This window comes from Rhincodon typus, chromosome 23, assembly GCF_021869965.1.
Source record: "Rhincodon typus isolate 14 chromosome 23, sRhiTyp1.1, whole genome shotgun sequence".
Taxonomy (NCBI): Eukaryota; Metazoa; Chordata; class Chondrichthyes; order Orectolobiformes; family Rhincodontidae; genus Rhincodon; species Rhincodon typus.
The window spans coordinates 37,093,610-37,119,232 of NC_063354.1; the positions used below are offsets into that span (position 1 = coordinate 37,093,610).

The window sequence follows — 25,623 nt, forward strand, 5'->3', positions numbered from 1 at the left end:
ATGCAGTTTTCCCTTCTGTAGTGGGAGTGAGGAAGGTAGCAACAAGGGTAAATAGGTTGAATGAGTTGGCCCCAGAAAGAAACTCACCCTGTTCTTACCACCTCAGAATTAAGAGCTAGACAAGAAGTTTCACTGGGTACCTTCCTGAGCCATCAACAATTAAAGTCCTTAAATGGTAAATTAACAGCCACTTAAGAGCCTCAACAGGTGACTGGCCTAATTGCCCACATTTCTTGCAGGCAGTGGCTGGTTTACCGATTGGAACCAGGGCAATAGGCCGGCCGGGTTGGTGACGAGGCCTCCGTTTGCCCTTTTTGGGGGGTATTTCAAGGATGAGGCAAGATTGGAGCTGTTGAAAGTCAGCCCCCACCTCCTTGCCTCCAGATCGCTTCCGATGCCCCTTTCTCCATTACCCCAACCTGGGACACCAAGAACAAAAAGGCTTGGCTTTGCACCTTTGGATTCACTGAAGGCTAGGCCTCCAGCAATGATCTCTAGGGGCCTTTTGCCCAATCAAAGGCCAGCAGCTTTTAGCATGGCAGGATTTCAACTTTGGGCCCTGCAATTCAGTGAGCACCTCGGTAGTCAGCTCTGAGTAAGTAGATTGGAGTCTGATTTGGCAAGCTGTCTTGTTGGTAAGGGTGGGGGAGGGTGGAGGGATGGTTATTGCAGAGAGATCATTGGCAACTGAACGCGTGTACATGTGCGCGCACACACATGCACACAGCACCACCACCACCCACCACCCCAAACATAGGCTGCAATGTGGAAAATCCTGGCCATGGAATTTGGTTATCAAGCTACAAGGCAAAATTTTTAGGGCATAAAATTCAGCGGGTCAAAACAGTAAAGAACCAGTAATACTTGGAACTGGTCATCCATTTGAAATGCCGTAGCATACAGGGTTGTGGACCAGTTGCAGGAAAATGGAATTAGAATAGATGGGTGTTTGATGACCAGCATGGACACAATGATATCCTTTCATGCTATAGAATCCCTACAGAGTGGAAACAGGCCCTTTGGCCCAACAAGTCCATACCGAACCTCACAGCATCCCACCCAGACCCATCCCCCTATAACCCACCTAATCTACACACCCCTGAACACTACGGGCAATTTAGCATGGCCAATCCACCTAACCTGCACATCTTTGGACTGTGGGAGGAAACCGGATCAAACCCACGCAGACATGGGGAGAATGTGCAAACTCCACACAGACCGTCGCCTGTGGCTGGAATCGAACCCAGGTCCCTGGCGCTGTGAGGCAGCAGTGCTTGCCACTGTGCCACCCCAGAAAGAAGGCTACACCAAGATTTGAACTCGGATCACAGAGTTCAGAAACCACCGCGCTCACCATTACACCTTGGCAACCAGAGCCATGTTGTAAAAACTGTATGACTGTATCTTGATGACATGGACAGGTATGTCTCATTTTTCCAGTTTTCCTGTTTTCTTCTGCTGAATAGCACATGAGGACTGAACTCTTAACAAAAACTGAAAAGGAGGTAATTTAAGAGAGAATTTTGTACACAAATGCTGGGGAGGCGATAGCCTAGTGGTATTATCACTGGACTGTTAATCCAGAGACCCAGATGATGTTCTGGGGAGCCAGGTTTGAATCCCGCCATGGCAGATGGTGGAATTAGAATTCAATAAAATATCTGGAATTAAGAATCAAATGATGACAATGAATCAATTGCCAATTGTTGGAAAAACCCATCTGGTTCACTAATGCCCTTTAAGGAAGGAAACTGTCATCCTTACCTGGTCTGGCCTACATGTGACTCCAGACCCACAGCAATGTGGTTGACTCTTAACTGCCCTCTGGGCAATTAGGGATGAGCCAAAAATGCTGCCTGGCCAGCGATGCCCTCATCCTGTGAATGAATAAATTTTTAAAAATGTAAAATAGTGAATGGAAATCATCAATCCTATTTGATATTCCAGCAAAATTGCAAGAGTGAGGTAATGGGGCATGGGCTGAATCGATTAACAGGCAGATGTAGGACTGACATCAGGAAGTTTGGGCTTAAAGAGGGTGCAGAAGTTCAATTGGGTGCAGAGAGTGAGTGGAATGGCCAGGAGAGGTCAAGATGCTGCTGATTGGAGATTGGGGAAACTCGAAGGAGTGATTTTTCCCTCCAAGCCCTGCCTAACTTAGTCCAGGACCCAATGAGCATTTGACTGAATATTTGTTTTCCAGGTGCAGTTTTGCCGTTGAAGCGAGAGGTTGGCCTTCAATATTGGGCCACGACCAGAGTGTGACAAGAGGGAGAGAGGGATCAAATAGGTCGGAAGAGGGGAGGTTCTGATTCAGAGGCCAGAGGGAGAAGTAGCTGCTGAGGAAGGGCAGGGACAAATCAGAGTAAAGAGATGATGAAAGGCCTAACGCAGGAGATCACAGAAAGATCAGAAGAGTCTGAGGAATTTAAGTTGGTTAAGCAAGTCATTTGAATCAAGTATGGGGAAAACTATTTAACTTCTGTATCCTTTTAGCCACTGGGTTTCTTGAAATTTGGGAAACACAGAATTCATTCTAAGGAGTGCTTAACAATGAGGTAGTCAGCATCATTATAATCTATAAATTGCTGGCCTTTCCCCTATCACAAGAAAACCAGAATTTGGCTGGTTGAAAGCAAAATGTATTTTTAACATTTCAGCCTCCCAGCTGACCTGAACCCTCCTGCTTGTTGAGGGACAGAAATTCCTGCTGTGGTAACAGGTGTGTGATTTGACATGTCTGTGGAATGTGTTTATTTTTATGAAGGACCACATGTAGTACTTCCCCTTAGGTTTGCAGTCTCAAGTTGCATCTCATGCTTGTTAATTGCTTACACTTGGGGAACTGAGACCTTGCACGTCCTCAGCTGGGGATGTTATTGTCTTAGCTGGCATTCTAAACTTATCTCAAAAGCATTTTAGGGCAGAATTCAAAGCACGAACAGCAACAAAACATTTTATATTTTTGCAGTGTCAAGTTATCTGTCTCGGGATCTACTGTTTAAATTCAGGGCAAGATCCGTATAGGAATTGGTACCATATGCAGTTGGCCCAGGCTATCAGCTACCATTGCCAGCACCACATGGCAACCTCCCCACAATAATGACTTATTCGACTTTTGCCATCAACAGTTTGAGATGTAGAGACCTCTTGAGGTGGATCTCCTTGCCAGCCAATGGACTGCTCTGCATTATAAACAGCATTTATAAGTGCAGTTTTGATTTTAGGTTCTGTATCACTGAATCATTACACAGAGGGGATTTTCAATGATCCTGCATCATTGTTAAAACTTTCACTTGCGCAGGTGGTTTCTCAGAAAACCACGAGTGCCTTTCCTGCAAGTGTCTGTCCGTTGAGCTGAAGGAACAACAGATTGCTGACAGTACATCCCAATGAGAGACACAGCACAGATGAGACCCCAACATCACCTGGAAAATTACATCCCAAACGTCTTGTTTGATCTGTTTTGAAGGAGATTAGTCTTTGGGTTTGCTAATGCTGTCATGTTAATTTGTGGCTTTCCTCTTGCATGTTTTAACGTGAATTCTCCATTGCTTACCGTTCATGTTTGACGTTGGTGGTTGGATCTCAGTGTTCTGTTTTGCTACGTTACAAGTATTGTATTTTGGAGACATTGCCTTTTGAATCGTAACTTGTACCTTGCTCTACCAAGTGCATTTTCAGTGAAATTCTCCATAAAATCAAAGTTGACCACTACATCCACTGGGCTCCTTACTCCACCCGTTCCAGCTGTTTAAAGTTAATAATCACAGATCTTCTTAGTTTAGTGCAGGATTGTTAGCTGCATTGTACCATTGTATTGTGTAGGGTTCAACTTGTTAAACATTAGTATTTTCTATTCTCTTCAGTGTCACATCATGTCATTGACTTGTTGATTTTCTGCAAATCATTCAAAATAGTAATTTTTGAAGACTGCAAAAAAAGTACAAATTTCTGTTTCTGTCTTTTATAAAACATTGTAATGGCCCCTGTGTGAAAGGGTCAGCTGATGAGCATGGTTTAAAATGAATGTACCATTTTATTCATGATATAGGACTCATGACGGAGAAGGGGAAAATGTTACGTTCGGAAGGCATGCAAGGGATCCGACACCCCCGGGGGGAAAATAGATTTGCAGGGACTAAGAATCATATATGGCCACAGTGTTATAGCCCCGATTGTCAGCTGTGCCCTCATGCTGTGTGCAACTGCTTGGTGGAGGGACAAGCTTTCAGAATTATCTCTTGTGGTTGCATTTTCTGTTTCACCATTACAAGCCTGTTACTGATCCACTGACATTATTATACCCATGGAATGATGCAGTTTCCTTAAACAACATCCATGTTGTATGAGGCTAATGGGCAGATAAGGGGGCCATAAAAAAGTTATTATGTGTCATGTATAAAGTTATTTTACTGTGCAGTCTTCAGTAGTGACTATTTTGCTTACTTTCTTGAAGAAATCAAGTGTCAGTGATGTTGAAGTGAATAGAAAATTGCTAGCTGTTGTTTTTTGAAGAGTGCAGTTAGTGATCAATGTTGTTTTGGTTATTTCTTCAAGTTATTGTTTCTTTAACTGATGGAAGGTGACAGTAGTAGATAAAAAGGACCTCTTGTAAAATCTCTTCAAAATATTTGTTATATTGTAGGTCAGTATCCGTCAGTATATGGAGTAATGAAATAATTTGTATTCCACTGCCTGTGTGCAGGACGTTTAAAGGTGTGATTGTAATGAATCACAAGGAGACTGAATAAATTACATTGGTTTGGTCCTTGAGCCAGAACAAAAAAGATTCACAATACAGACAGCTTTAACCATAACTAATGTCCATGTCATTACCAAGTTTATAAGAAGTGATGTTCGAATTGAACTGTAATTTGAGGTAGCAGATTGATGTGGAACTGGCTGTCTGCTGACATCTAGCGCATAGCTGAAGGGTGAATCAGAAGCTGTTTATACCCAGGTCCTTGTCAGCACCTTCAGCACAGAGCCTGGAAGGATAAAGTCCAGCGCAGAGGCTGAATCCATTATGTTTAGAGATTACAACAGACTCACAGGCTCCTGTGGCAAAGTACATTCGTGCATTGGCTCAGCTGAAGATAGGCAGAGTATGGTACCCATCACCTTCACATCGTATAGATGATTGTTTCTCAACGAACCATTGATAGACAATCGAGATATTTTCAATCCCATTTAGTTTATCGTGATTTAATAAGACGTTAACTTATCATTAGCTATTTACTCAGCCATAGATTAATTGAGAATTTTTCACTAAGTGTTTGTAATATTTTAAAGATGTGATATTAGTAGTTGAGTTATGAAATACTAAGTAATCGCTGTCAGTGCCTTATTTAGCTGACATAAGTCCAACTTGCTTCTCAAAGTTAAACAAAGTTCTGAAACTCTCCATGTGACTCAGTAAGTTAATTCCTTGGGATCCTATTGGCTCACACAGATAGATGAAGTTTTCAGGTTTGACCCTTCATGTGCTAGAAGTTATCAGAACCGGAGACTTTATTGCGTTGGACTATAAGAGGAAACATCAGTAAAGATTGCCATTCATGGTCACTAATGCAGTGATCCCTGCTCAATTGTGTGCATGTTGCATGGGAACAAACTGAGCTTGAATGCAAATGTTTCCAAGGTTATACAGCTCACCAACATTCACTGCCTAAACTGAAAGAGGCAGCATTGAACTACTCCCGTTCACGCGTCATGTTTCGGTCAAAACACTGAATTTTATGCAAGAAGAAATTGAGGGATGGGAGAAAAAGGGGAATTTCTTGCATGAAAATACCTTTGTTCTTTCAACATTCTAGGAGGTACCACTCACCCAAAACTCAACTGGACCAACTATGTAAAGACTGTGGCTATAACAGCAGTCAGGGACTTGGAATTCTGCAGTGAATAATTCACCTTTCATATCCCCTGTGCCTAACTACCATCTGCAAGGCACAAGTCTAAGTGTAATTGAATACTTTCCACTTGTCTGGGTGGATGCAGCTCCAATACCATTCAAGAGGCTTGATGCTATCAAGGACAAAGTAACCTGCTTAATTGGCATTGTACTCACCACCTTTCCCCATTCACCACCTTCACCAAAGACACACAGTGGTAGCAATGTGAAACATCTGCAGGATGCACTCTAGTAACTGTTGGTGAGTAAATATCCCAGACTGTGAGTGTGCCTACACCCCAAAGAATGCAGCAGTTCAAGAAAGCAGCTCACCATTATCTTCTCCATGGCAATTAGGAACGTGCAATGAATGTTGGCCTAGCCTGTGACACATATCTCATGAATGAATAAAGGAAAAAAAAAGGTTGGCCCTAGTTTTTCTCAAACACTTGACCACATTACTGAAATAAGTATTAATGGGGGAAAGTGATGCAAAGTATTAGACTAAGAAAACTAGAGGGTTGATATTAAAGATCCTACAGATCAGTAAAGTTCCTCCCACAGTGATAGAAGTATTCAAAATCATGGAATAGCTGCCACAAGGTTACTGTTTGAGCCTTGGAGTGAGCCTCAGTTTTCTTATAGTTAATAGCTTTTTGACCTTTTGCTTCTTAAAGTATGCCTGCATGCCTCTAGATGTCAGTGTCTGTAACGAGAGCTCTCTGTTTTATATTATCAGTCCATAAATACTGCTGTCTGATATTTTCTGTAGCATGTAATGCGCCAGTGTGTATAAATCATGTGAAAGGACATCTTTAAATAAGAGTGACAGTGACAAACCTAAAGCATACGTGTCTACACGTTTGTATAGCCAAGCCATGTTGACCATCTGCTGTGCTGTTTGCTTTGTGCTACTGGAGTTTCAGTCATTTTCAGAGTTGCAGGCACAAACCATGGCGGGTGATATGGGCTTCAGATAAGCAGTTTTCCTACAAAAGACAAGATGCGACACTCTTCCAAAGTGTCAAGGAATCAGCTGAATGAGGGCATCTATAGCAGTCTGATAGATATTTCTTTTTTTTTTTAAAGATTAATATTGTACTAAGACCATAAGATATATAATCTTATACAAAGGATATTAATAACGAAGAATGAACTACTCCCCATTTCAGACATCCACCAAGGATCCCTAATGAGCTCTTTCTCCTGGACACCAATAATGCACTTTAGTCACAACCTCAGGAGTGTGTCCTGTTCTACACTTGAATGGCAAATTTCCACCTCTTATGATGTTTATCCCAACTCTGTTTGGATTTGCCATCACACAATCTCCAAATTGCAACTGCTTCACTCAGTTAAGCTTCTATTTTCCTCCGTTACAATACTTTTTCACTTCAAAAGAAGAGAAGAGGGTTTTTTAAAAGGATTTTTTTATTTACTTTTCCTCTCTGGGTTGCTTGAGAGTTATTCAGACAATCCGAAATTCCTGGATAGCCCAGGATTATCCAGAAGGGTTGGTAACCCAAGCATCAAGTTAACTGTTCATCCATTAGTCTCAGGCAGGTTTGAATCAAGATCCTGTTAACAAAGCACTGTTGTGTGTGTGACACAGTGCAACATCCAGACCTTGTCACAAATAGTTTTTTTGATTCTGTGTTCGAAGGAAGAGTTTAAAATTGGATACAGCTGAATAGTGGGGCCATAGTATTGTTGCACTTGCTCTTACAAAGACCATAAAGTGTTTTGTATCGCACTTTACCACGGTAGCAACCTCCTGTTTTATTTCACTTAGTAAATGTTTTCTCCCACCTATAAATAATTTTGCTGTTTGGTTTAATATTTTATTAACATTAAAACAATGAATCAAAGTTTCCACAACTGCAACAAAAGCAACTGTTTTCAGGAATTGCTACTTTCTGAAGATCTATCTAGGGCATAAGGTGACATTGTAAGATAGTTAGGTGTCAGATAATATTTTGATCACAGTGTACATACTAACAGTCAATTAAACACTGCTAGAATGGTTGGGTGACAGAATTAAAAATTTCTCTGCTCCTACCTTCACTGAAGTGCTGTTGCTTTCCCTTTGTTGTATCTGACTAAGTGTGTGACTGAATGATAAATACCAGAATTGCTGTTTGTCAGGTCACATGGCAAGGTACAGTCTCCAGTCCATTAGGTAATGTTCTGCCCCCATCAACAGCTACAGTTGGCTATGTCAAGATAGTCCCATTTCTCAACACTTCAGTTATCTGGAGACCTCCGAGGTCAAGAGCTATTGTCAATGTGATCCCATAATCCTGGAAAACTTCCTAGCAATTTGTGCACTCTGATAGTAACACAGCATGACTAAAGGAAACCTTCGAATGACTTCATTCTGTGATTCAGTCTTTGCCACAGGAACATTGTGTTCTTTCTTTAGTAAAAGCATTTTGTCAAGTCTGTATAGACATGACCATTCACTGCTGTCTAGGCGAGTGAATGACAACAAGCAGGGCATGTAATAACACTTAGTATGAGTCATTTCATGAGTTCACTTTTGTATATATCTATCTTAAAAATAATGATGCCCCATTACAGCAGTGCACATTCCTTAGTCTCCACAAAGATCCAAGATATTTTAGAAAGCTTTAAAACTCCTCTGTTATGAAAACATATATTCTGTTGCCTTATGAGCTTGGCAACTTTTTCTATTTTATAATGGATTTAATTTTGTTTTTAACAATGCCTTATCTTGTCCACAAAGTAGAGTGAAATCTATGTCTAATAAAAGTCTCTTACAAAATATCACCTTATGGTTCATAGGTCATTCTTTTTATAGACTCAATGAAGCAAACTTTGTTCATTGAATGAATGTCAGGAAACTTTCAAATGAATCCTGTGAATAACAGTGTGCTGACTGTCTGAGACGTACCAGATCTGTCCGAAGTAGAGAGTAGACTGAGGAAGTACTTCATATTGGGTGAAAATGTAGAAATTGTATAGCGTTCCTGACCTCAGACCAAACATTTGTGAAAATCATCCAATATTTATTCATGTCAGAATTACATGTAAATATTTACAGTCACATTCTTATTTAAACTTTCTTACTGTCTATCAGGAGTGTTGTTTTGGTTTCAAATCTGTTATTAAATATTGTAAAATGACAATTCTCATCAGCACTGGCCATTGTATTTGTATTTTCAAATAAAAACCTCCCAGTATTAGAGTGAGACTACCAAGTGCAGTCCCACAGGCTACTGAAATGGTTGTTAGACTGTTGGAAAAGCAGGCACTAAGCTCAGGGTGATATGCTTTGGCATCGTGCTGTTAGTCAAAACTGGCTTACTGCATTGGACATAAAGGCTGACGCCACATGGCCCACCATATTAATCTAAACAAGCAAACAAAGGGTGTGTGAAGAATAAATTTCTGACCTTCGATGAAAATATATCTTTAGTATGATTTTATACATTAATTGTTGATGTTTTTAAATAACTCTGCGAGCACTTTTAGTGAAATAAATTCCCTGTGTTCATTTTCCAATAAAATGCTATTCAGCTCCAAAGAGAAGGAAAGCAGCTTTGAGAACCATGAATTACTTTTCAATAAACTGACACAAGTGATACCACATTGGGTATAAATGTGGTCACATATTAATGGCATTGAATGACTAGATTCACTGCCTGTCTCAAAGTAGACCACACATGACATGGGTCAGGAGTCTCTGTAATTTCAGAATAAAACTCCAAACTGAACCAGAAAATTAAAACTTCTTCTATACATTAAAATTAATGCATGAAGGAGTGAGCTGAGGCAATAACTTATTAAGGTGATTCTTATAAGATTAAGTACTGTGAGATTAGTACAGTATTTAGAACTATGTCTAGGTGTTTCTGTTTATTATATAACAAATGGGACTACATGGAAATCATTTTCACAGTTTCCCCCAGGGCAATAATAGAATTGGGTTTTCAGTTTTGTTACTGCGTTTCCCTTCGATGTCAATACAATTAACAGGCACCTTTATGTGTATATTTCAGGGTATTTCATTCTATTAGTTTCAGAAGCTGCTGCTTGGCTCATTAGAAACCTACAGAAAATACACACATCAAAAATTCAGACTGTACCTGACATTTGCGCAAACAAGTTGCTGACATTGTGGTTTTCCCTTTGTCGACAGTTGGCCAAGTTAATTTCCCGAAAGCCCCCGATACATTTTCCTTTGAGGAAGACAGCAGCAATGATGCACTGTCTCCAGAGCAACCCAGAAGTCAGGAATCCCAGGGATCAGAAAGTTCGCCATCTGAGCCAAAATTCACAGAGTCGTCGTCACCTCTAGCAACTACTACAATACAGGTAGGTTACCACTCTTGCCCTGAAGTAGTGGATCAAGATTATTTCTCTGTTTGTAACAAATCTAGCTGTAATTGCTGGGTACCTTTCATACCACAGGTAATTTAATAAGCCACTGTAAAGGGTCTTTGGTTTTACAATTTAACAAATTAGATTGTAAATTGAATTTGAAATCAATTGGACTGAGTTTGAGGAAATCATGTGTAGCAAGTTCTAACATTGTCACTGTAAGCACCAGGAAGCAAAGTTTCAAAGTGCTCAAGTTTCAAGCTGATTAAAAAGGCTGAGAATGTTTGTTTAAATTTAGCTTCTCTTTGTTTTTTTTTCTAATTCTTTCACTGGTTGAGGGCATTGCTGGCTAGGCCAGCGTTTATTGCCCCATCTGTAAATGCTCAAAGGCAAGTTCAAGAGTCAACCACTTGCTTGGGTCTGGAGTCACATGTCGGCCTGACCAGGGATAAATGGCAGTTTCCTTCCCTAGAGGACAATTAGTGAGCCAGTTGTTTTTTCTGACAATCAATTTGTGGTCATCATTTAGATTCCTAATTCCAGATTTTCATTGAGTTCAAATTCCACCAACCACCATGGCATGCTTCGAACCCAGTCCTGAAGACATTACCTGGCTCTGAATTAATAGTCTAGTGATAATACCACTAGGACGTCGCCTCCCCTGATTGCTGGTATCATTAGCGATTTAATTGGCCATCTATTAACTGCAGAAGTTAGCCAACATCGGGATGAATGAGCACTGCCTTGCACCTGTACATAAGCATGCACAAAATTCACACTGCTCCAGTGTCCATTATCAGGAGGTGATACAGACCTGACACTATAACTCAGGTCTTTGGAGTCTGTGTGACCACAATCAAGTTGTGGTTTGAGGCCAGTATCTGAAATAGAACTACACCATTCAAGGTTAAAATGATTAGAGGTGTCTATACCCAGGACCAAATAAAAGTAAGTTGATTGACCATCTGAGTTGCTTTAATGCTGAAAATGTAGTTTTCTTTTAACACTACATCCATTCAGCTCAAAGTTATTAAAAGACAGGTATGTTGTTCTTGAGATGATAGGGTCGCATGTATACCCAAGCCCATTTTTTAACTTCTTTCATGATGCAGTGCTGTGGAACAAAAATAACAATGCAGAAATATATCAGTAACTCTGAGATTTCATTGAACAAAGAAGCATCACATAATATCACTGTCATTCACGAGTTAAGAAAACAAACGCCTAAAAATTAGAAATAAAAACAAAAAGTGCTAGAGCGGCCCAGCCTGTTTGGCAGCAAGTATAGAGAGAAAATTGTAGTTGAAATTTTGAATCCGGTGTCACTCGATCCAAAGAAGGGTCATATTAGACTCAGAACGTTATCTCTGTTTCTATCAAATGCTGCCAGACCTGCTGAGTTTCTTGGTACCTTCAGTTGTTATTTCAGATTTCCAAGATTTATTGCCATTTGGTTTTCCTTAAGAACGACTAAGCATGATTTTTGACTTTAGATTTGCTTTCAGCTTCTCATTTGAATAACTGTACAGGAAGTTAATGGTAATTTCATATTTACACTAAGGAGGCCATCTTGATACCTTGTCAGACCTGCAAGTATCACTTGAAAGGCCTTGAAGTTCCTCGCAGGTGGCACAGTCAGAGCAGATGCCATGTGAGATTGTTCTTTGTAAATGTCTCCAAGTTGAGTACCCAGTCCTAACTCCATTACAGGAGGAGGAACTGATCATAATGAAGGCACTTCCAGAGAATGGGACTAAATTGAAATGGCATGCAATCTGTTTTCATCATGTAGTTTCTGACAGCTACCACGAGCAAAAGTTTCATACCAAGTAATCAGCCCTCCTTCTTGACATTAGAATGGTGCAGTTTACAGAGACGCTTTCTCTTCAGAAAGAGACTAGCTTATTTCATAGATTTATTCGAAACCTTTTTGAAACCTAGACATGGGATTTCACAATAACACAGTCAAATGAGAATGAATAAACAATCTCCAGTGACTACTGTAAGTTCCACTTGTTTTGCTATTCCTTTTTACTTTTTATTTTGTCATATTGATTTTGACCAGGAATTCATAAATCTCAGGCATTCTTGTCAAACAGAAGCAGTACAGAGTCAATTCAGTGAGTTGGGAGTGGAGAAGATTGTTAAGGAAGCTCACACTGTTCATTTATATTGTCTGAGGGCATGACCATTGTTGTTCGGTGATGATTCCTGCCTAAGTGTTAACTGGCAGGCCAGGGAAATGGCAGCACCATCAACTGGAGCAAATCCATTATCGCTTCCTGGGCCATTTCCTTATCGAGGGTGATGATCTGTTTTTAATATTCAGGTTGCAGTTTCAAAAATATATTGCTGTGTGGCAGTAATTCTAATGGTAGTAAATTTGAGAAGGTTGCATTTTGACAGGTAGTGTATTTGTATTTAGTGCCTCCAGTGGTATTTGGCCTGAAGATAGTAGCCATTCAAATAGCTAGGTTGCCTTGGAAACCCATTGGTTCACCAGAAGAGAATGTTCCACCCCTGCCTGACCTGATAAGAAAGCTGACTCTAGTTCGCACAACATAGCCAACTCATAATGCCCTCAAAGGTGGCCACTCTGTCATCAAGGCAACAACAATAAATAACCTTGCCAATGTTTCAGATGCCACTTCTATATTGTTGAACCAAAGTGGCCATACAGGAGCATACACTTCATTGTCATGGCCTACCATTCTAATTGCAGTGTTTACAGAATTTCCATTAAGTTACTGCAAAAGGCAACCACAGTCTCAATATTGTACGCAACTTTATTGCAAAACTTTTCTTGTTCATGTTTCTGTGCAGAGTTAAAGCAAATAGCATGCTGAGCTGTGTATATCAAATCAGTAGGCTACAAGGCATGCTCAATAACTAAGCAGTGCTTTTTTTCAGACCACACCATGAGGAATTTGTTTGTCTCTGTTTACCAGAGGACAAACAAGGTAAGGCATAAGCAGTTCAGAACAGCAGCATAACAGTGATCTGAGGTGCTCGATATCTGACATCTGAAAAAATATTGGAGAAATTTGAACCTGAATGGAGACAGTGAAAAAATGATCTTGTAGAGGCATATAGAACACAATATGGGAAGATAAATACGGGTAGTTATTTCCAATTAATTGTGAGAATAGGTCAACTTGGGCTTTATTTGCCATTAGTCTCCCAAAAATAGTACCTTATTATCAACTCACCACATGTTTCAAGAAATTGCTACACAAGTGCTATTAAAGTGAATTAACTTCACCACAATAATTCAGGACTCGTCATTAATGAGCTGAGAACCCATTTTGATAGTTGGATATATGCCTCTGGAATGCCATTCAGAGTCTCTGATCCAAAAACTCTGAAATCTCATTCCTTCAGATCATAAATTGTTTCTTGAGTACCTTGAAATTTAAAATTAAATTTCTTTTTCTTACTTTGCCTGCCCGAATTGTTTCTCACTCTCTTGAAATAGAGCATTAATTAATAAATTAATAATTACTAATAAATTTAACACTGAAGTGGGAAACTGTTCTTCACACATGGAATGGAATGCATTGTGAAGGAAGTGAAAAACCTTTGAATTATTTAAGAAATATAGATAGTGGAATGGAAGGAATGTAGGGTATTTCTGGAAGAAAGGTGGGTTAAGTGACTGTACATATTTGTACTTATCTTCTGATCTAGTGGAAGACTTTGAGAAGCTGCCAAAACTCACTTTTCAGATGGTTCTTTTAAATGACTAATACTTCAGAAGGGCCGATGACCTTAATACAGATGATAGATGCAGCCAAAATGTTGAGGAAAGAACATAGAGTGAATCATGAATTCGTATGTGAACTAAAACAGTGAATCACTGTATTGACATGGATATGTTGAATCCAAGTCTAGGATGTGAAACCTTGACATCCCAAAGAGGATCTCCTCTTGTAGCTCTGAGAGAAGAATCTCTGAGGGGTTTCCACAATAGAAACTGACACTTCTGTCACTTTCCTGGATGTTCCACCAGTCTGGTCCAGCATTACTGTATGGCAGGTTGGTGGAAATGCCCTCCATTGTAATGACAGGGCTTCAAAACAGCAGGTTGTAGGGAGGGCAGGGATTAATGGATAGTAAAAATCCATGAGTAGTTTATAACCTTATCAATAAAATGAGCTGTAAGGTGTTCATATAATCACACAAAGGGAACAGTTATAGGCCAGAGCTTGCTGGAGTAGGTCATCTGACAGAATATTCCATTTGTTAGATTTTTCTTCCTTTCCCAATAGCTTACCTTCCTGCAGCGCAAGGTGCTGGAAGTACACGGGCATCTGGGATCTTAGTAAACAACAAGATTATCCCCCAAACTCGTTCAATGATGGATAGGAATAAATAGGAAAAACAGTGAGGAAAGTAGAAGGAAATAGAGTCAAATTTGACACAAAAGGAGCAATACAGAGAGGGAAATAAAGATTGTACAACAAGAGTATGAAAAGTTAGGGAGAGGAAAATTACAAAACCTACTTTAATTTGAAATTTTTAGAACCTGTAGAAACAATTTACAATCTAAAGGAATGAGAATTCACAGTCATAGAGCTCTACATTACAGAAAAGGCCCTTTGGCCCATTGAGTCTGTGCTATTCAAAAACAACCAGCTAACTATTCTAATCCCACTTTCCAGTACTTAACCTATAGCCTTGTATACCTTGGCATCACAATTGTACATTGAAATACTTAAATGTTGTGATGGTTTCTACCTCTACACCTCTTATAGGTAGTGAGTTCCAGATTCCCAACACCTTCTGGGTGAAATAGATTTTCCTCACATCCCTTCCAAACCTGCTGCCCCTTACGTGAAATCTATGTCCCCGTTCATTGATCCCTCCCATCAAAGGGAAGTTGCTTCCTATTTATGTCTCCCATAATTTTATACATCTCAATCGTGTCCTGTCACAGTTTCCTCTGTGCCATGGAAACCAACCCCAGTCTGTCCAAACTCTCTAGCCCAGGCAACATCTTAGTAAATCACCTTTGCACCTCCTCGTGTAGAACCACATCCCTCCTATCATGTGAATTCCACAACACAAAACTCTAGCTGTAGCCTTACCAACTTTTTATACAGTTCCAGCAAATCCTCCCAGGTCCGAAATACTATGTCTCAATGAATAAAGGCAGGGATCCCAACTGCCTTCTATAAGATTCCCTGATTTTGATTGTTCCCTTCAGTGAGTTAAAATGTGATTGTAAGAATGTAAACTCAGCCATTGAAAGCGCCTTTATATTGAGGACCAGCCCCAGATTTCTGCAGCAGATTTTATTCATTTTAACAGTGTAAATGGACCAGTTTCTTAATACATGGAAAGGTTGATGGCATGATGCAATTTTCACAAGGCTGGTGGTGTAGCACACAATTTGTCCAGCAATTTATGCGTGGTTCAGATCTCATGGGAAATCTCTTCCTTCAACAAACTGCTACAGTGTTTTGACACTCTAAAAGCTTCATGTGCTGAGTGCTTGCAGTATTTTACCCACAGATTTGCTGCCATTGTCATTAATTCACAGGTAGATAATCAACTGCCATGAAAATGTTTTGTTGTAAAAGAATATTTTATATTTTCTGCTTGATTGTGGGAGGTTTAATTATTTCCAAGATTGTGAGGTAAAAATTGTTTTGTTCAATGATTTTATAGTTGCAAGAGCTTGTCAAACCTCTGAACTCCTTGATATCATAGAAATACCTGTGAGAAGATCATAGTGTTTTCGGTCTTCTTATTGGACTTTAGAAAGTGTAAGTGCAGAATGCATTATTGTGTCAGCAGATCACGGTGTGGATTCCATACATTCCAAGTACATGTTACATATTCCAGAATAGAACAATATATAAATACACTGTGAGGGATGGGCAGAATTTGTTCAACGTTACAACGAGGACAAAATTTGAAAATTTGCATCCAAGTTATGGTATCAATATCCATGAGCTGGGGAACTGCATTGTGTATTGCATATACAAATACTCTATGCACAGAGTCCATGTATATACCGTACTCAGCTGATATGTGTATACCATAATATTTGTGTGTACATTGTCCAGAAACTTAGGTACAGAGGCATTGTATAGACTTATGTAAAATCTCCATCAAATGCATTTTGATCTACTGTCAGTTCTGTCTATGATGTTATCTCCACATTCTTTATATTTGGTAAATTAATATTACACTGCAGGTGGGAGCAATGATTATTACTGTGTCCTCTGTTTGCTGAATGACTGTCGAACTGAAAATGACAGTATCTTGGCATCAACTCTGGCCCCTCATACCAATATCTGGTGCACTTGGCACTGGTCATGATGATTTTTCAGGCACAATTGTCAATGTGCCAGCAATTGTAGTTTGTGGCAAGAGACTGATAAACTATTATTGGTTTCACGTGTCTGAACATTTAAGTGAAGCCATCTGATCTGATGGATAGCTCTATGTAGCTGAAAGGTCCAATTACATGTGCTTACTCTTAGTTTGGCAAATGCAAGACCATTTGCAAAATATTTGCAAGGTTAAAAGACCATTTGCAGCTCACAGTTTTGTTGCAAATGTTTTCAGCTATAAATGACTGTCAAACAGTCATAAGTATATAATTGCCAGGAATTTAGAGCAGGCTCCAGTTGAACAGCCACAGGTCTTAGAAACGAATCACTGCATGACTTGTCAATGTCATAATTTTCCAGCCCTTTTGCTGCTTGGATCTCTCAAGAGATTTTGCTTCTCGATCCTTACTGACAGTTTAAGATTATCTTAAGAATAAAGCAGAGGAAACCTGTTTGTTTTAAGTCTGTGTGCAGCATTACTCCCAGCAGTCAGTTGGGAAAATTTGAAAGGAGGTTTTCAAAAGGATTGCTTTTTAAAGTCTTCAAAAGTTAACCAGCGTTGATTGATGTCTATGAAAGTGCCCATTGCATCCATCTCAAGCCCCTTCTATGGAGAATACTGGTAGTAACTGTGTTCCTCACCCTCTGTCCAAAATATGTGTGCAAGAACAAATGTAAGAAAAGAATAAATAGGTCAATAAAATAATAGTGAGTAAATGAGATTGAAGGCAGGAATAGCAAAATGAACAAGGTGAAAAATGAAACAGCCTTTATCGTGCTTGTGTTATGAGTTTGCTGAAAACAACATACTGTTCACATCTGCAGCATTAGGGGCATTACTGATGAAGATCTATCCAGGCTTTATAAGAATCCTCTAAATGGTCTTTTATAAGTGCTTTCTAAATGTTCACACAACTGAGATTTAAAACCAGTCAAAACAACTCTTCAAAGCAGATAGTTTGTCAGTGTACATTTTTCACTTGTGTTCATGTACAATTTTGCTTTTATAGTTTGATGTATGTTTGTGTGTGTGTTTTCTGGATCCAGGATTGAAGAGTCTACCAAGTTCTTGTGCACACAATTTGCAAATCTTAATTTAAGTTCAGACTATGCAAAGTTTCTTCTGTTTATGTTGTTTCACAATTTTCTCCTCAATAACTATTACAGATTTAATTGTGCAGTCGCAAGTGTTGTCTTAATTTATCAGCAGCAGGTTGTCAGCTCAGTCGAGAGCTGGAAATTTGAAAACTTAAATATGTCACTTGACGCTACTCTCACCTTATTGCTTTGTAAGCTGTAAAGTGCTCTGGGACATTTTGCTGTCATGTAAGGTGCTAGGTCAATGCAGATTTACATCCCTGGTTCGTAGTTCGAAACTCTATTTTGAGCTTAGCTGACCTCACCAGGGATCCTTTCAGAATCATTTGCAATGCTAAAAATGCTTCATCTTGTTGTTAAAGAAGAAAATTGAATAAATAGGCTTGAATGCATTGTCATAAATTATGTCTTAGCAGCTGGCTACTGAGGGGTTTGATATGAGGGTGATAGTCACCATAATGAGTGATAAAATGCCAGTGGAGGAGAGAAGCAGCAGAGATGCTTAAGAGATAAATTAGTTATTCCATTGATTAATGATGTGATATTCCATTGTGAAATGGTAAAGATTAACTTAGCCTTCAAAGTGTTTTAGATTTGGCTGTACAAGATAAAAGTATTGGTAGTGCCCAACTCCTCAGATAGAAATGTATCAAATTGTCACCAAAACAACCACAACCTCACAAGTTTGCAAACTTGATATATCAGAGCATATTTGCCTAAAAATGTGTTTCCAGGTTTCCAGCTGATTATGTGCACAATTAAAGAAAGAGTAGGGTCAAATCTGAAAAGCATGGAATAACCGCGAACCATGCAGCTGACTAACTTCTTTCCATTATATTTTACAGTATCTGCCTCACCTCTCCCAGCAGTGTGATCCAAACAGGACTACATCTAACAACCAGATCAACCAGCCAGGAAGCCAAAAGCAGCTGAATGGGCAGATTAGCACACCAATACCAGTGCCAGCTATAGTTAAAGTAAGCTTGGTTTGATCTCTAGTGAGACTTATCATCAGAGCACAATAAACAAAGCTATTAAACATGCTCTAATGACATACTTCAATGGAAGATTAAAAGTGAAATGTTCCAATGGATTAATTTGCAGGGAAGGGATGTAAAAGACAGATATTCGGAGTAAAATGTAGAATATGACGTTTTTAATTACTTGCAACAGGATAATTATGAAAATGTTCGCCTTCCTGTTCCACAGAGGGTTAAACATTTTAACAGTTTTTCATGTCTTTCTTCTGTCACAAGATATGTTTTGGTTTACGGTGCTGTAGGTTTTTGACCTTACCAGTTCAATCTTTTGCTTTCCTGAAATTTCGGAGAGGTCCAAGTTGGAAACCCCGTTAAAATCAGTCACAAGTTGTACTATTTACACAAATTTAGACTGTCAGTGGCCAGGCTTCCACATTGATACAAAGCTGGAATGGGTTAACATAAATATACTACTGAATCCCTTATCAGTGCTTTTACAAGCTCCAGAATGGACTCTTCCAAAATTCTCCAGGACCAGCTTCCACCCTCAGTAAACTTGAGCTCATCCAAAACTTGCATCAATTCTTAATTCCCCGTGACAATGATGCTCACTGACCAACATTAGTTTCCAGTCTGGCAATATCTTGATTCCTTGGCTTTACCACTCCCAATCTTAGTACCATCCTCCAGTCCTATAACCTTTCAAATCTCTGCCTTCTTCCAATTTTGGCCTCTTGAGCACCCCTGATTTTAATGACTGAGCCTATGGATGCTATGTCTTCAGCTTCCCAGACCCTAAAATCTGGAACTGCCATGTGAAATGTCTCCACTCTTTATCTGCCTGCCTTCTTTCTTTACTACATTAAGGGGTCTATAAAGTCCACCTCTTTTGACTGTCTTAATCTCTCCTGATGCAGATGTCAAATTTTATTTCAATACAAATTTCCCCGTGAATGCACAGGGACCTGAGAACAGGTATCAGGATGCAAGTTGTTGTTGTTAGGAGGTGAACAGTGTTTGGCATCAAGTCTCAGCTCATCCATGTCAGAGTGGCACTGTAGCTCAGTGGTTAGCACTGCTGTCTCACAGCACCTGGCAGCCAGGTTCAATTCCATCCTTGGGCGAATGTTAGTGTGGAGTTTGCACATTCTCCCCGTCTCTGCGTGGGTTTTGTCCGGGTGCTCCAGTTTCCTCCCACAGTCCAAAGATGTGCAGGCTAGGTGGATTAGCCATGGGAAGTGCTGAGTTACAAGGATAAGGTAGGGGAGTGGGTGTAATGGGATGCTCTTCAGAGGGTCGGTGGGACCCAATGGGCTGAATCGCCTGCTTCCACAGTGTGGGGATTCTGTGATCCTTCACGTAGGAACATACAACATAAGAGCAAGAGTAGTCCAGCCTTTTCCACTCTTCAAATGAATCATATCTGATTTGACTGTGGTCTTATCTCCTCATTTCTGTCTATTCTAAATAACCACTAAGCACTTTGTTAGAATCTATCTAGCTCTGTCCTAAAAATATTCAGTGACTCAACTTTCCATGCGCTCTGGAGAAGAATGTCCCAAAGACGCACACTGCCGTCTGAGAGAAAAGGTTTCTCTTCATCTGTATCTTATATGCACAACGCTATATTTCAAACTCTGTCCCTTAGTTCTCACTGATACTCCACTAGAAGAGACATTCTTTTAGCATTCACACTGCCACGTCCTTACAGGATCTTATGTGATATAATATCCTGTAAGAGCATAATTGTTATTTGATTCATTCCAATGCACAGCCTTTCAATAGAAATAGCATCTGAACAGCATGTAACACTGTTGACTCAGAGAGATCCATCCTCTATCACTTCATGTTTTCCAAAGAAAAATCTTTACCTGATAGTTTTTTTTTTCCCTCATGTATCGTAAAAAGTTAAAAAGAAACATTTTGGGACTTGGAAGCATGCTGCACCTAAGCATCTGGAATGTAAGTGGCAGTGAAATCAGAAACAAATGATTTAATAATTGCAAAAGGTCACTAAAGGAGGTGCAGGGTATAAAGGTTTTGCAAAGTTTACAGGACTCTTTTCTTATGCAGCACATAAAATGTCCAAGAATTACACTGTGGATTTTTTGCCTTTTCCCAGTTACCTTCTGAGATAGAATGTCTTGAGATTTCTCCCAAAAGCATTAGGCTAGGCAAATCTTCCAGCCCTGTTCATCCCCAGCATGAGCATTATGTGCATAATTGCACAGTGACTCAAAATTGGAAACATCTTTCATTTCTGATTCTGATTTTCCGTTTGACGAAAACAGTTGATATATATCAAAGCAAAAAATTCCTAACTCCTAAACCTATTTCCAAAGCAATGTCACACACACGGCCTCTTCCCAGATAGAAATATAAATTAATTATCTGTAACTTTGAACTTATCCTTTGATATGAATAGTACATGGATGCTGGAAATCCTTCCTTCATTTACCAGGTGCTTCCAAACTTTTTCTTATACGGAGGGATTACACAAATGATGTAGCCCCCTTCTACATCCCCAGCCCCCGATTTATACTTAAAAGTCAAACCCTCTTCCAAGATGCTGACCAGCATCCCGTTTCCACAAGAGATATTAGGGATTCTATGATTCTATGATTCCAAGAGGTCACTATTATACTAGGTGTAAACACCTCTCACCACCTTCCAGACTTGCCACTTGACCTGCAAGTGGAGACCTCTCTGAAAACCTGTCCAGATCAATCTTTCTTTCATCTACCACACATTTAAAATCACAGCACCTAGAACATTTTATAAACCAAAAGTTACAGTTTTAAAGCATAGTTATTGTAAAATTATCTAATTGCAACAACAGACAATCACAGGAATATTAAATAGTTATTTCACCTTGATATTTATCATGGAGGTTAACATGATGGACATGATTACCTCCCTTTCTATTGTCAAGACATAAATGCAAAAGATAAATAACGAAAAACTAAACAGCTTTGGAGAGGACAAAAACCAAGATGGGATGGGTTGCAATGATGCATATTAAAGGAAGTTAGGGAAGAGATAGTAGATTTTTATATTTTTTGTATATAATGAGAGAGGACTGGCATACAAATTCCTGTACTTAAAAAGGGAACTAGAAGGAGTCTGGGTGCTCTCTAGCAGTTAGAGTTCATGTTGATGGTAGAAAAGACAATTGAATCCTTCCTCAAAAATTTAATGGAAAAGTATTTGGAAACTGCAAATATAACACAGGTCTGTGGTTGACACTGACAGGGCGGCATGGTGGCTCAGTGGTTAGCACTGCTGCCTTACAGCACCAGGAACCCGGGTTCAATTCCACCCTTGGGCAACCGTCTGTGTGGAGTTTGCCCCTTCTCCCCATGTCCGCGTGGGTTTCCTCCGGGTGCTCCGGTTTCCTCCCACAGTCCAAAGATGTGCAGGTTAGGTGGATTGGCCATGCCAAATTGCCTGTAGTGTTCAGGGGTGTGTAGATTAGGTGGGTTATAGGGCGATGGGTCTGGGTGGGATGTTCTGAGGATCGGTGTGGACTTGTTGTGCTGAAGGGCCTGTTTCCACACTGTAGGGATTCTATTTCAGAAAGCACGATCACAATTCCCCAATTTTATAAAAATTTTTGAAGAAGTAACAGAAAGGCTAGGTAAGAGTAATACTATAGGTAAAATGTATTTAGATTTCCAACAGATCTTCCACAAAGCCTTTCAATAATTTGACTCATGACTAAGTTTCGAAGATAAACCGTGAGGCAGCAACCAGCAGTCTGTATAGCCACTGGCTATGTAAGAGAAATTATGAGAGATGGGGTTAAAGGTAGTTAGTCAAATTGACAACGGTCAGAAGTGATGAACCACATGGTTCAATACTGAAACTATTGTTACTCATCAATTATATTAGCAATTTAAAACTAGGAACAGGAGTAGGCAATTCAGCCTCTCGCGCCTGCTCCACCATTTAATGTGTTCATGGCTGATTTCATTTTGGCCTCAACTTCACTTTCCTGTCAGTCTCCATAACCATTCAACTCATTACTAATCAAACATCTTACTATGTCACACTTAAATTTATTCAATGTCCCAGCACACTCTGGGATAGTGAATTGGAAACGAATTGAAAATACAAGTTTGCAGATGGCAACTAATTGGTTGACGTTAGCTAATACAGAGATGAACTCAGAAATCCATTCATAAATTTGCCACATGAGTGTACAATTGGCAATATGAAACTTCTATACAAACTTGGTTTACCACACTTGAAAAACTGCAAATTGTTCTAATCTCCATATTATAAAAAATACTCAGAAAGGACTGAAGATGATGTAAAATATAGTTACTGGCACGGTTATTTTGAAATAAGAAATTGAAGCTTTGATAAAGAATTGAACAGGTTGGAACTCTGAGTGTGACCTGATAAATTCTTTAGGATTATAAACATGGTGTCAGCACCAAACATTTATGAAATACCACTTCCAACCTTTTGCGCATCTGAAAAACCCCTAATCTCTGCTTTCTTCTCTTTAGCCAATAGTTATGCAATCTGCCAATTGCCACCTATCTGTACATATTCGAATTATTCTGATAACATAGACGTAAAGAAGATGTTTCCGTTCCCACAGAAGATCTGAACTGGCGGGGGGGGGGGGGGGGGGGGGGGTGTCATTATTAAAGATAATCATTATTAAAACCAATAGGCATTCAGGAGAAATTTGGTTACGCAGTGACTACTTAGAAAGTGGAATTCACTGCCAGAAGAAATAGTTGAGATAACTAGAATAGTGGCATTTGAGTGAAAGTTGAATGAATAAATAGGGAGAAAGTAATAGGGGGATATGTTAATATGGTGAATGAAGAAAGGAGAAAAAACTTGTGTGGACCAGAAACACTGCCATGGACTTGTTAGACCATGCAGCCTGCTTCTGTGCTCTGACCAATATGTAAGTATATAACAAAGGGTTAAATATATAATAAAATGTACAGTGCCTTGTGTTTACCTGTATTACTGAACTGATACGTGCACGAGCATCTTTTGGTTAGATAGAAGACCCAGCACTGATTACTTTGAGAAGAAGTTATCATCAGAGGGTAGCAAGGTGTGATATGTTAATTTCCAAACAATAATGCTGCTGTATTAACACATTCCAACCAACAGCACTTCCATGTATCATATCAGATTATTATTGGCTGTCCTGCATTTATCCAGTGTGTTCTAAAATGTTTGAGGATGCTATGCTTTGAAAATTTACCGTTGATACCATTTTTAATTCTTTGAGGATTCTTTTGCATGCTGGGGTTGGAATGTTGAAGAACAGGTTCAAATTTATTAACAATAACCAGATTTTTTTTTATTCTTTCAAACCTCCTGCAGGGTTGGCACCCATCTGTTACTTCATTCCATTCAATCCCTTCACAACGGTTATAACTACCATAGTACTGCATTGTCAACAACAATCCATCAGAACAGAAAGTTTTTTTTTGTTTTCAATTGACCCAAATCAGTTTCATTTCAAAATTTAACACAAATTACATCTGTGCATGAAGCATACTTGCAAAGGGAAGTTTATTTTAAATGAAATTTACTTTTGAAACAACTAGGTCCAAAAGAAAATAGGATTGGTTGAAAAAGTTCATTTTGATCAAAAATCTGCATTTAAGTTATTAAAAACTTACATGAAAGGTCAGGACATAGCACAGTCTGAAAAACATAGAAAAGGTGATGTGATAAATGAGACCTTCATGACATCAGGTTTTTAACATAAGTGACTAGAGAATGCCTGATGACATGAGACTTAATTTTATCATGCATTTGGATCTTAAAAGCCCAGTTTATACAATGTGAGCTTAGATTTGGGTGTGAAGCCAGAACAGTGTTACATTATTGCTAAACCTGTAATGTGAATTCATTGTTGGATTTATCAATGAGTTTCACTAGACCCTAGATGTAGCACTCCTTTTGACATCCCGTTTTGTCCAAACCATCTGTTTGCAGTCTAAAATGTATTACTATCACATCTTGAGACATCTGTTCGCCTGTCACAGACTTCAAACTGTTGCCACCTGAAAATTATAAAATGATGTTTGTATCAAATGTCACATTGAATTCCCAGATCTCCAGCAATACGTCAACAGCAAGAATGAATCGGAAATTCTAATTCTTGCCTCTCTTTATTACATGGCTCAATGTGTAGAGAGTTAAAATATTCCCTTTCATTTTCTTCCATAAAAATTAGACAAAACCATCTCCTGATGGAAAAAACCAGCGCCACAAGAAGCCAAAGGATACAAAACCAAAGGTGAAGAAACTGAAGTATCACCAATACATTCCACCGGATCAAAAGCCAGAGAAGTCCCCACCTCCAATGGATTCAGCCTATGCGAGGCTGCTCCAACAGCAACAGCTATTCCTCCAGCTGCAGATACTAAGCCAGCAGCAGCATCATCAGCATCATTATAACTATCAGAACATTCTGGCCACATCTCTAAAGTGAGTAGGCTAAAGCATTGAACATCAGTGAATGTCTTTTGAGCATTTAGCTTCATTATCCTGATCACTATCTCATAAGCTTTGAAGAAAGGGCATACTTACAGATGTTCGCTGAAGATGACGCAATGCCTCCATGTCCAATACCCTGTATTCTGCTCACCATTAAAAGGGTAGTTAATAAAATGAATGATAAAGATATTGTGACACTTGTACAGTACCATAATGGTCGTGAGCCACAGGTTCAAATCCAGCAAAGGAATTTCAATTCAACCAGTTGAATAAATCTGATATGAGGAAAAAACTAATATAATTTTTAATGGTGGTCATGAAGCTACTGGGATTTTGTAAAAAAAACACTTCTGATTTACTAAGACAACGAGGTGCAGAGCTGGATGAACACAGCAGGCCAAGCAGCATCACAGGAGCAAAAAGGCTGACGTTTCGGGCCTAGACCCATTTCTGATGAAGGGTCTAGGCCCGAAACGTCAGC

At 39.4% G+C, this 25,623-nt stretch overlaps 1 protein-coding gene across 1 annotated transcript in view; it reads left to right on the forward strand.

Moving 5' to 3' along the window:
* The window catches only part of LOC109922994 (myocardin), a 104,289-nt gene that overhangs the window by 53,260 nt on the left and 25,406 nt on the right, over window positions 1-25,623 (forward strand). Inside the window, exons 6-8 of the mRNA XM_048611129.1 lie at window positions 10,059-10,234; window positions 18,525-18,656; window positions 24,880-25,133. Of these exons, the coding sequence (XP_048467086.1) occupies window positions 10,059-10,234; window positions 18,525-18,656; window positions 24,880-25,133 (562 nt within the window). The remainder of the gene's footprint in view (window positions 1-10,058; window positions 10,235-18,524; window positions 18,657-24,879; window positions 25,134-25,623) is intronic.